The 12116-nt window shown below is 54.7% G+C and overlaps 1 protein-coding gene across 1 annotated transcript in view; it reads right to left on the reverse strand.

The window, feature by feature from the left end:
• Positions 1-880: 880 nt before the first annotated feature.
• Positions 881-12116, reverse strand: part of KCNK9 (potassium two pore domain channel subfamily K member 9) — a 74921-nt gene continuing 63685 nt past the window's right edge. Inside the window, exon 2 of the mRNA XM_077750031.1 lies at positions 881-1701. Within this exon, the coding sequence (XP_077606157.1) occupies positions 881-1701 (821 nt within the window). The remainder of the gene's footprint in view (positions 1702-12116) is intronic.

Below are 12116 nucleotides of genomic sequence, written 5' to 3' on the forward strand. Positions count from 1 at the left end.
CATGCCAGTTTTAACAAAGTGCATGCTTTTAAAAAATTTTTGAACTGGCAAGCTAAAATGATCCATGTCTTCTTTCCCACCCACCCCTAAAAAGAAGTTAATATAATTTAGAACCTAGCATTTAAAAAATATGGTCATGACACATCTGGGATAGAGATGGAACATGCTTCATTTGGCAGAATGATAAATCAAAAATCTCGTGGGTTTTGTTTTCCCATTTTTGTTTGGAAGCAGCTGAAAGCAGGTCCTTAACATAACTGTGTTGTGGAAGAGAAAAATTAATACCTGCCACTTTCCGTTTTTGTCACATGGCACGCGCACGCACAAGTAGAAGTACACGGGTATGTGCACTCACTCACACATCATCCATGCACACACACACACACACACACACACACCCAGTGCTGGGGAGGACAAGAGAAAGGAGTTAGGGCAGACACCACGTGGGTGGTCCCTGGCCAGCTGGCAGCCTGGCGGGCAACTTTGGGTCGGGTATATTCTCTCAGCTCTGCCTGGTGGTCTTGGTCTCACACCTGTCCTGGGAAAGCCACCCCAGAGATGGGGCAGGCTAGGGAGAAATGTAAGGCATACTTTGCAGGGAAGGAAGGAAGGAATCCATGCTTCATGCTCAGACGCGAGTCTCAGAGGGGGTCGGGCCTTTCTTTCCCCTTTGGCCTGCTCTGTCTCGCCGGGGGTGTAGGGGAGGATGTGAAACCAATGGGGGAGGGGGAGGAGGAAGGAGGGAAAGTAATCATGATACTGACCATCACAACAAAGGATACTCATAATAAATAAATAAGAACGAGAAGACGAGGTGGGCCAGTTGAACTTGACGTCAAATAGGACGAGTGACTTTTCTACCCGCACGGCGCCCGGCACCCTAAATGGACTTCCGCCGTCTCATAAGCCTGTGGTTGTCGGTAAAGCTGTGTAACCCGGGGGAAATGGAGCTGATGGGGGATGGGAAGAGGCTGTTTTTCAATGTGCTTGGTGAGATCTCCTCGATCTTGTACGAGATGGAGTGGAAGTACTGGGGGGCGAGCTTGGTGCTGAAGGAGTTCTGCTGGGCGGCCGGGCGGTAGCAGGTGCAAGAGCACACGGACTGCAGGTCTGGCGCGTCCGCCTTGTAGCGGGGCCGGCCCTGCCGCGCCTCCTCGGGAATGTGGATGACCATGCTGTTGCGGTTCCCGGCCAGGGATGCCCTCTCCTCGGCGTCCCGCCGCTCGTCCTCGCTGTTCATGGTCAAGAACCTGAGGACCACCAGGTTGAGGAAGGCCCCGATGACCGTCAGCCCCACCAGGATATACATAAAGCTGAAGGCCACGTAGAGCGGCTTCTTCTGCAGGGCGCCCTTGGTCTGCAGGGCCACGTAGTCCCCGAACCCAATGGTAGTCAACGTGATGAAGCAGTAGTAGTAGGCGTGGAAAAAGCTCCACTCCTCGCATTGGGAGAAAGCGGCTGCCCCGATGCACAGCGTCCCCATGCAGGAGAAGAAGCCCACGGTCACCATGTTCTCCATGGACACGTCTGTGTTGCGCATCCCGCAGCACTTCTTGATGCGCTTCAGCAGGTAGCGCACAAAGGTGTTCATCCGCTCGCCCAGGCTCTGGAACATGACCAGCGTCAGCGGGATGCCCAGCACCGCGTAGAACATGCAGAAGGCCTTGCCCGCGTCGGTGCCGGGGGCGGCATGCCCATAACCTGGGGGTGGGGGAGAAAACAGGGACAAGGAGTGAGGAGACGTCCTGTGAGGTTTGGGGTGGGGTCACCCTTGAGCATCTCCATTGGGGTGGGGCTGGGGCATGCCCAGAACCTGGGGGGAAGGACAGGGAGAGCCAGGGAAGAGAGGGCACTGGAGGCTGGCGCTGGGAAGAGGGTGAAGTCAGGGAGCAAGCTCCTGTCCTGGAGAGAGAGGGGAAAGAACAAGGAAGAATTGGTGAAGGGTCCTTTGCGATTCAGAGATGGGAGGGGTGCCTTGGGGGCGTTTCATCTGGGGCAGTTCAAAGGAGTATGGAGGGTATTTCACAGACAGTCGGACAGTTTTGAAAAGGGAAAGCCGCATACTCACTAGAGTATAGAAATAGTGCAAGGGAGAAAATGAAATACGCCCACCAGGGACCAACTTCACTGTTGCACACCTGGCTCTCTGCTGAGTCGTTGTTCTACGGCAACCTCATTCTGACCCCCTAACAACCCTACAAACCAGGCATGAGTCCGACACCGAGGGCAGGAAAACTGAGTCAGTTACTTAATAGCCGGATCACTTGATTTCTTCAGAGCTGGGATTTGAACCCAGAGTTTCAAGCACCAAGAATAAGGCAGAGATTTTGACAAGAGTAACTGCAGAGTGTAATATACACACAATGAGAGCAAAGACTTGTATCTGTTCTGTTCCTGGATGGATCCCTATGCCTAAGGTGATACCTACCAGGTAGAATATTTAATAAATGAAGGAATAAAATTGTGCCACTGTGTGAACATGGGCTTCTCAGGAACAAGGGAGCAAATAATCCTTCAAGACCTCACATGTGTAAGTGCTTCTGAAACTCTTCATGTCATTTCATTTATCCCCTACATCAACTGTATACAGGGTTGGCTTGTATTTTCCTCATATTCTGAATGAAGATGGTGGTGCTTGAAGAGTGAAGTTACCTGCCAGGGTCATTCAGCGAGTTAGTGTTGATGTGAGAGCCAGGATAGGGTCTGCACGAGATGTCAGAACAGGAGACTCAGCAGGCTCTAGTTCAAGTTCTGGAACTAACACTGCCTGCGGGGGGTGGGGGTGGGGGACACCTGAATCCTGGGTCAGTATTTGGACTGAGACTTTGGAGGATGAACGTGGCCTTCTAACATCTCAAATCCTGCTCCACCAAGAAAGGCTTCCCTGCTGTTACCCTGAGCCATACGCTCACAAGCTTATAGTTCTTTAACCACATGCACTAACGAGGGCACCAAACAACCTCTCCCAACCCTGGTTTCTTCATCTATTACACGGGCTGACAGTAACTCCCAGGTGGAGTTGTGCAGATCTGCCGAGTCAGAGAGCACCTAATCCAGGGCCTCATACTCTGTAGGGACCAAGCAGGCCCCAAGCCCTCTGCCCTGTCCCCTCTGCTCCCCAGGAAACAGTCTGACCACTCAAGCCCACAACTCTCTACCAGAATGACATTGCTTATGGTCAGCCTGTTTCTCCCCTGGCATGAATGTGTGCCACGTCCTGCGTGTCCCAGGGATCCTACTCTCACTAGAGCGAGGACATCTCACGTTTGCCTCCAGGATGCCTTCTCTTCATCCTCTCTGGCCTCAATCCCACTGGGCAGGCACTGAGCTCCAACCCCTCAGAAACCCCACAGTCCTGGCACGAGTGAGAAATGACAGGACAAAGCCTGAGTCAGGCCAGGAAGGATACAATGGGGAATGAGAAGCGGACAGAGGGTGCACCCAACACAGTGGAAATCCAACCTGAAGAACAGAGAGAAAAGAGAGAAAGACCAAAAAAAGGGAGGAGGGGGGGAGGGAGGGAAGGAAGGGCAAGGAAGAATGAAGAAATAGCCAAAATGAACCAAATTTGGTGAAAGACACAGATTCACAGATTCAAGAAGCCCAGTGAACTCCAAGCAGGAGAAATACAAAGAAAACCACCCGTCAGAGCCACATTGCTGAAAACCAGAGAGAGAAGTCATGAGGCAGCCAAAGAGAAACAAGACCTCACACAGAAAACAATCTCACTACTGCTTCCTTCTAATCATAAACAATGGGAGCCAGGAAACAGTGGAATAATATCTTTAAGGAGCTTTAAAAAAAAAAAAAAAAAAAGGACTGTCANTCAGTTAAGTGTCTGACTTCAGCTCGAGTCATGATCTCATGGTTCAGGAGTTTGAGCCTCACACTGGGCTTTCTGCGATCAGCGCAGAGCCCATTTCAGATCCTCTGGCCCTCTCTCCCTTTGTCCCTCCCCTACTCACTCTCAAAAATAAACAATAACAAAAATAATTTTTAAAAAAATGAAGTCAAAACACATTTTTTACATTAAAGAAAACTTGTTCCCAGTATATCTGCACAGCACAATTACTAAAGGAAGTTCTTCTTCCTAGAGGGAAAGGGTACCAGATGGAGGCTTAGGTCTTCAGGAAAGAATGAGGCACGTCTTGGTAAACAAGTGGGTTTATATTTATACAAAATGCAGGGGTGGGAATCCCACTGTATCTCCATATAGCTCACCTGCCTGGCTGGTACCAAAGCCAGATGGATGGTGGGGACCAGTAGATTGTCGGACACGTAGAACAGTGATGGTGTTAGCTAACGGCTTGGGATGCAACCTATTTACTAGAGAAAACGAATGCAGCATTTGCTGGGTCAAAAACCGCTCATGGGGTTCCTGGGCCCCACCCATGCCTGTCAGTAGCTGCTTCCTTCACGTGGCCCCGGGCAGCAGCCCCAACCCTCTGGCAGGATGGTTCGGTTCTCTGGCCATCTGTCCTGCATTTCATCCGCCCTAGAGTATATCCCCTGGTTCCATTACAGCGGTGACACACTGGAGTCAGATCCGGGCATGACCGAGTGTGGGAGATGGACGCCCTGAGAGGTCAGGGCCTTCTGTACGGGTAAACCTCCCAGCACTGCATGGGTTGAGCACAGGACTGTTCCCACTACAGTGAGAGACAGGTTGCTGACTGTGTAATGCTTCCAGGAAAGAGACAGCCAGGCAGGACATCCTCCACATTCCCAGCTGGATATACCCACCTCCACCCTGCTCCCTGGCTTCCGGTTAGTTCGTTCGGCAGGAGGCCAGAGGAAGGGAGGAAGGTGAGGATCTTGGTAAGAAGCCACATCTGCCAGCAGGTTCACAGCCTAGAGCCATTCTCCACAGTTCCAGTAACTACTCCCAGAAAGGTGGATGCTCTCCATCAGCACCCCTCCAGGGAGCCACACCTTCCCTGGTAGCTTTCCCTCCATCTGACCCATACTTTCCAGAAGAGTCTATCAATAGCCCATTAATTGATTGCTTGAACTGAGAGAGTGCTGCTTCCTGCAAAGACCCTGGCTGACTCTCCATGTGCATTTTCCACTGGACCTGCTTCCCGTCTCTGCTGTGGCTCAGCACTGCAACCAGGTCTACCCGTATCACGTGTGCATGTCAAGTGTGCACAAGCTGTGGAACATGGGTGTAGGGTCTATGGGTACTTCAAACAGGACGTACACGGTACATTCAGGAGCTTCGTGAACAGCATGTACCTGTGGGCAGAGTAACCACATGTATGTGGAACGGGTAGGCACCCGTACCACCTATATTACACTGATATATAAAAGGCGTATATGATATACTCCTAGCATGCCCATATTCAAGGACAAGTTCCACGTGGAATATGTGTGTGTGCAGAGTACACTCAATGCACAGGATGTGTACACCACATTCCTGTATATGCCACAGGGATTGTGTACATGGATTTGAAATTCAGCAGCATCCATGTGATCTACCAGTTACACATCTAAGAGGAAAGGGGAGATACAAAACGCACACGTGCCAGACATCCGGAAGCCTGTCTCTCCTTTCCAAGAGAATGAGGTACAAATCTCCCCTGTCTCACAGAATGTGTGTGACAGTTCAGGTCCTGAAAGATGGGGCTTTCCATCCACGCATGAACAAGTGCACCCCGGCCTCCCTGGGCTGGGAGTCATATTCATCCAACGACTCATGTGTTTTCTGTCCAGACTGGTGACTGTGCACCAGGCCCTGTGCTTGTCACAGCGGATCCACAGGGACTTCTTTCCCCAAAATCTCCCAAGGGGCTCCAGCCAGCCAGCCCGGGCCCGGGGCCCTCCCAGTGCCTGGCATGATGGGGCCTTAGCAGTTGAGGGCATGTGGATGTCCAGGCCACCGAGGACCCCCAGGCTGAGTTGCCTGTCCTCCCCCATCATCTCCCATCCCCCGGCCCCTGGTTAGGTCCAGTCCTGGCAGCTCAGGACCCACATCCCCGTCCCGGCTTTCCCGCTGAGTCCCCAGGCTCCCAGGCACTTCCTCCTCCCCATCTGGGCCCTGCAGGGCAACATGGTGTCGGGAACCGCACCAGGGCCACGCTGCCCATCAGCCCACCATTGTATGAATAACTCATCCTTCTGGCAAAGCAGCATCAAAAAAATGATTGGCACGGGGTTTGGGAGGCACGCACAGGGCCCAGAAGAGACACCAACACCAGGCAGTCGCCCGGTTCACAGGATGGAGGTGGAGGGCAAGGCTTTAGAGGGGAAGGTAGACCAGTTTACACGGTCCTGCCCCAGCCTGTGTTTGGCACCCCCTGCAGACAACCAGCACCCAGGGCCCCACGAGCTGGAGAATGCACCACTGGGCTGCTCACGCCTCCACCTGTCTGCACCAGGCTGTGCCTCACCCTCCTGAGAGCCAGGGAGGGACTGGCTCAGGGCCCCAACACTGGCCCAGAGAGGCTGCTCCGGTGGCCACAAGAGGCCAGGCCCTGGGTGTGGGGCCAGCTCACAAAGTCAGTGCAGTCTGTACCCCAAACACCACGCTCCCTGGGTTCCGGGGCACTGGAGCCCTGAGGAGTCACCCAGGGGTCTGTCTGGGGAGAGGACCCATCCCAGCGCCTGCCGCCCCCACCTCCCAGCCACTGCCAAGGCCCTACTCCCCATCTTCAGTGTGTGTGTGGGGCCGTGGGGTGCCCGGGGCCGGCCAGGACGCAGCTGAGTGACCCTGGGTCGAGTCCAGTCCCCATGCTGGGGAGGCTCACAGGTTCCTGGCCCGGCACAGGAGCCGACAAGGACACAGATTGGAATCGAATTCAAGGGACCTCAGTGCCACGAGGAGCAGAGTCCTTGTCAGCAGGACCTCAGCCCCTGAGACCCAGCTTAGTGCCCTGGAGAGGCAGGGCCAGCACTTAGGGCCCAAGAGGCGTGCGGCTGGGTGGGGAGGGGCTGAACGGCAGCTCCTGGCCTTCCCGGTAGAATCAGAGAGGAAGACAGACCTGTCAGCTCCAGTGGGGAGAGCGGTGTCTAAATCATCTGCTCTGCCTGGTGTGAAGTTCCAGCACAAGGCCCAGGCCGGAAGCCGGGGAGGCTCAGGGGACAACAGCTTGTGGTCACTGGCTCTGAGGAGCCTTCAGAGTTTTGATGGATAAATCAGAGTTTGCCGGGAGGAGAGGGGGCTGCAGGGTGCTCATGCTGCCCACCTCTGCTGGAGCCCAGACCTCCCTCGGTGGGCCAGGCCCGGTCTTACTCTTATCAGGCCCCCTCCCTGGGCCTGGGCACTCTCTGTCAGCAAGTGGAGGGCCCAGAACCGGCCTGAGCCCGGGATCCCCGCCTCCCTGCCAGGAGCACTAAGGACAGGGCAGGGGCGAGGGGGGCAGGGCAAACATGGGGGTGTGCAGTGTGGGAGGTTTGGGAGAAAGGAAAGGAAGACCCTGCGTCCTGCCCCATAACCTAGCACATGACCCCCACCCCCCGGAGGGCACCCGCTTGCTGAGCCTGGAGGGGACTGGCACGTTATAAGAGTTGCAAGGCTGTTCATTATGATGACTGCACAGAGTGACCCTGGAAAAGGCCCTCCCCATCACCCTCCCCATCATCAGAGGGCCAAAGCGAGGCCCAGAGGCAGGCACGTCACCCCCAGCTCCACACAGCAGGCCATCACCACCCCGACTGTACTCCTCTCTCACCCACAGACACTGACCCACCCTGCTGGAGCCGCTGTGGGCCAGGCCACGGGCAGGCGGTCCTGTCGTCCCTCCCTCCTACTGCCCTCTGGCCAGACTGTGAGCTCTGAGGACAGTCCTGCCCCCTCCTGACCTGACTCTGTGATCCCGGACTGTGGCACGGGGGAGGCACTTGGAGTGTAGAAGGGATGCATCACTGCATAAGTGAGTTCCGTCTTCCGGGCCCCGCTGGAAGTCCTGGCCGAGCCGGACCCCAGCACTGAGCCCAGCATAGCTGGGGGGAGCTTTGCCCAAAACACGGCACCAGCCAGCCTCATTTCATGGCCTCTTTAATGTGCTTCGTGGGTCTCCTTGATCTGTCCTGGGAGAGGCTTTGCAGAGAAGAGGCCTGTGTCTCCCGGCTGCCGCTGGCTAACAAATAAAATGAATAGGCTTCAGTTTTCCAGAGGGGAAAGATGCGGGGAAGAGCGTAATAACACTCATCATTTCTGTTGGGTCTGGGCTCCCCGAAGAATGAGCTGTGGCTAGAAGGCAGCACCCCCCACTTCCAGTGCTCCTCGCTGGCTACTACTAGACTTTCCAGAAGTTGATGGCCACAAGGTACGAGAAGTTTCCCAGACCCGGCTCCTGTTCTGGGCAGTGTTTCATTAAAGATGCCGTGAGTATCGGGCAGGCTCTCCCCACTGTTAGAAGTAAGTAAGGCATCCGGACACTGTGGGCCACAGACCTGCCTCGCTCCTGGCACTCTGGTGTTCCAGAACTGTGGCTCCCTTTAGCCCCCTGGAAATCGAGGGCCATCAACAGCTGGCCTAAATGACTTTCTCAGGCTTGCACAGCACTTCACAGTTCGCATCATTTCCTGCTGTGCAGTGCCCCTCCCTGAAGCCCGCCCTGATCCCTTGGCCCCAATTCCACTCCAGGAAACAGCAATGGACAAGACTGGCCCCCTGCATGGGGCCAATTCAGGTTGGAGCCCTGACTCTAGGGGGTCGCCTCCCTCCCCAGACACTCTCACTCTTTTCCGTCAAGTTTGGGGGGGTGGGGGGGCTACTCCCTGAGCCACCACAACCAGAAGCTGGGTGAGGGTGGTGGTGGCTGTCAACCCCAGCCCACAGCTGCCCGGCTGGAGACAGACGGCCCCGCACGGGGAGGGAGATGGCGACACGGGCCTTGGGCAGTGGGAAACTTGCTACTGGAAGAGAATGAAATATTTATAAAGGACGCACAAGGTTTTTGTGCTGGTAGGAATTAAAATAGGCATACATTCCATTAAAGAATGACTCAGGGTGGCTTTGAGCAGGGAAGTGTCAGTGAGGGGAGCTGCCCTCGGCCCCTTGTGCTTCCTGGCCGGCTCCCCCACTTCTGTGTGCAGCTTGCCTCCCACTCATCCACCCTCCCACGACGCTGGCCTTGCTGAAGCCCCCAATGAGCTCCGCATGATTATCAAGACCCAGGTGTCTGCAGACACTGAAAAGGAAAATGACTCATGGGCCTCATTGGCGACCAGGGGGTGGTGAGTGGGCAGGAAGGACTCTCAGGAGGCTCCTGGGCAGGATCAGTGAGTCCCAAGATCTGCAGATCTATCTGCCACTTCCTGACCATGACCTTGGGAAAGCCACCTAGACTCTCTAGGCCTGAGCTTTCTCTCTGAAAGGGGGAATGGGGAGGGAAGCAGTCCCTTGCAGTTTACAAAGCTTGTCCACACCCATTCTTCCATCTTAGAGGGACGTCCCAGCCTGCAGCTGCCTCAGGGCGCCTCTCCCTTCCTACAATGGAACAGAGCTGGGTACCACCCTGTGGGCCAGGCTTACGTGCAGGTCTCTGTTCAGCCTCTGAGAGGGGACAGTGCTTCCTGTGGGCTCTCATTGGGTGGCCAGCTGAGCCCTGAACCAATGAGCCTTTTGCTCTTTCCCACCAGACTAGTAGGGTGCTAGAGTGTGATGTCTGGAGCTGCTGAAGTGATTTCGGCACCATGAGGATGGGTGCAACGGCAGAGGAGAAATCTCTGACCTGGGAGACAGGGTGGCTCTTTGCACCTGCATCTGAGCCCAGCCTAGAGTCAGCCCTGCTCACAGTCCAGCCTGCTCCCCAGGAAGTCTTTTGGCTACAACCAGCGTTTTGATTGCAACTGATTAACCCTCAACATGCTCTACCCCTTAGCATGACTGCAAATGACAAGTAACAGCTTTGTATGGATAACATAGTCCTCTGCGGGCCACCCGCCCCGAACACGGCTTCTCCTCCAAGTGCCTCCCATCCATCCAAGGGGAGATGAGGTGCACCAGCGGATGGCCAGCTGCACAGCCCAGGCCTCGGGAAGAGCAGCTGCTCCAGAGCCCAGCAACGGGGCGCAGGCCAGGGTGCCTCAACTCCCTGATTTTCAAAGAGAAGCTGGAAATATGGATTTTGTAAATGTAGACTCTAACTGATGTCTAATTAAACATGTTAATGGCACAGGCCAAACAAAATAAGACAAAAACAGACCATCTGTTTGTCTAAAACAAGAGGTCGTGATGCTCCAGAAATGGCGGAAAGACAGAAGGCAGGAAAGTGAAGGTGGGGGAGCAGGAGGGACGAGAGGTCAGTGAGCCCAGGGGGCATCTCACAGATGCACAAAACCAAGGTCGCAACAGGTGCCCTCACCGACAGATGCTCCTCCCCACGTGGGCTGAGGCCAGCCCTGCCTCCCTGCAGATGGGAGCCACAGCCAGGTGGGCACAGTCCTCCCACGTAGACTGAGGCCCCTCCCCCAATCCCCATGGGGAGCTCCACCCCACAGAATGCATGAACCCATTTAACAGATTCGAACACTGAGGCTCTTTGCCCAGAACCCTCGGATTCCAAGTCCCAAGCACTTAGCCCTTCTTGGAGCCATGAGGAGGCCCCAGTGACTTGCTCACTCACAGGTCTGGCACTCTGTGTTCTCTGGAGGAGTATCTGGCAGATTTGGTGTCTTATTTAATGAAAGAACATTTCCCTCAAATACTTTTAAGATTATTATTAATTTCCCAAATAGTCCCCTTTTGGCCTCCCTTCATTTTGTGGCTTATGGGGAAAAGGGGACCTAAAAATTTATTTTTAAAAAGTATATGAGCTTTATGGGCGCCTGGGTGGGTCAGTCGGTTGAGCGTCCAACTTTGGCTCAGGTCATGATCTCACGGTTCATGAGTTGGAATCCCATGATGGGCTCTGTGCTGACAGCTTAGAGCCTGGAGCCTGTTTCAGATTCTGTGTCTCCCTCTCTCTACCCCTCTCCCCTGTTCATGCTCTGTCTCTCAAAAGTAAGCAAAAAACATTAAAAAAAATTTTTTAAATGTAAGAATAACACCAAACCACTACCTAAGCTTATAAGGCATGAATTTCTGACCAGAGCTCCTGACCGGCCTTTCTGTTCTTCTGTCCCGAGAGAGGGCTGGGCAGGCTGGATGCAGGGTGCCAGGGGAGGGCACAGCCCGTGCTGGCCACAGGGAGCTTGCTCCCGTGGCTGCCAAACGGACGTCTCATCTTCTCACTGCCCTGCAGGCATCCCTGAGGAGCACCTCTCAGGGCACAGACTCACAGAAAGCCTGGCCCAGACCCCCGCTGCACCTCCACCCATTTCCTCCACTCGGGGAGGATCCAGTGGGGATCAAATAAAGTGCTATTATCCCAAGTTATGAATGAAGCAGGCTGGGCAGCCACGTGTACGTCTCCGTTAGTCCCCAAAACGACTGTGCAAGGTGGGCATCAGGGAGCACAGGTGCATCTAGGGGGCCCTGCTGGAGGCCGCATGCCCACCCAGGAGTCCACGGAAAAGTAAGAGACCGGCTTTACAGCCTTCTCCGCTCTCGGCACAAACCCAGATAACAACGAAATGCATTCTTCAAACGTTATTTTTAGCAGTTGTACCGTAGGTATGTAGCCCAAAGAGCTGAAAGTAAGTCTTCAGATACACGTACGCCCATGTTCGCAGCAGCCAAAAGGGAGAGGCAACCCACATGCTCTCCCGTGGATGAACAGATAAGCAAAATGTGGCCTATCCCGACGGTGGAATATTATCCGGCCTTGAAGAGGCAGGAGATTCTGATCCATGGTAGACTGTGGATGAGCCGTGAAACACTACGCTAAGGGACAGACGCCGGGCACCAGGACCGTGCTGCAGGAATCCACCCATACGAGGTGCCCAGGAAGTGGCCGACCGAGGCTGGGGGAGGTTGCCTCTTGGGCCCAGGGCTGTCTTCTGGGGTGGTGATCACAGGATATTATGAATGGGCTAAATGCCACTGAATTGTTCACGTTAAAAGGTCAATTTTATGTTGTATGACTTTTACTTCAGTGAAAAGAGTAGAGAAGCTCTTCCCCATTTTCTCCCTGACGATGAGGGAGGTGGGGGTGGCCGAAGCCTGGGGGTCGGGGCTGAGCTGGCCTGGGCCCAGGGGCCCCCAGCGGGCGGAGGCTGGCCTGGGGAGG

Source organism: Crocuta crocuta, unplaced genomic scaffold (genome assembly GCF_008692635.1).
Source record: "Crocuta crocuta isolate KB4526 unplaced genomic scaffold, BGI_CrCroc_1.0 scaffold119, whole genome shotgun sequence".
NCBI classification, from domain to species: domain Eukaryota; kingdom Metazoa; phylum Chordata; class Mammalia; order Carnivora; family Hyaenidae; genus Crocuta; species Crocuta crocuta.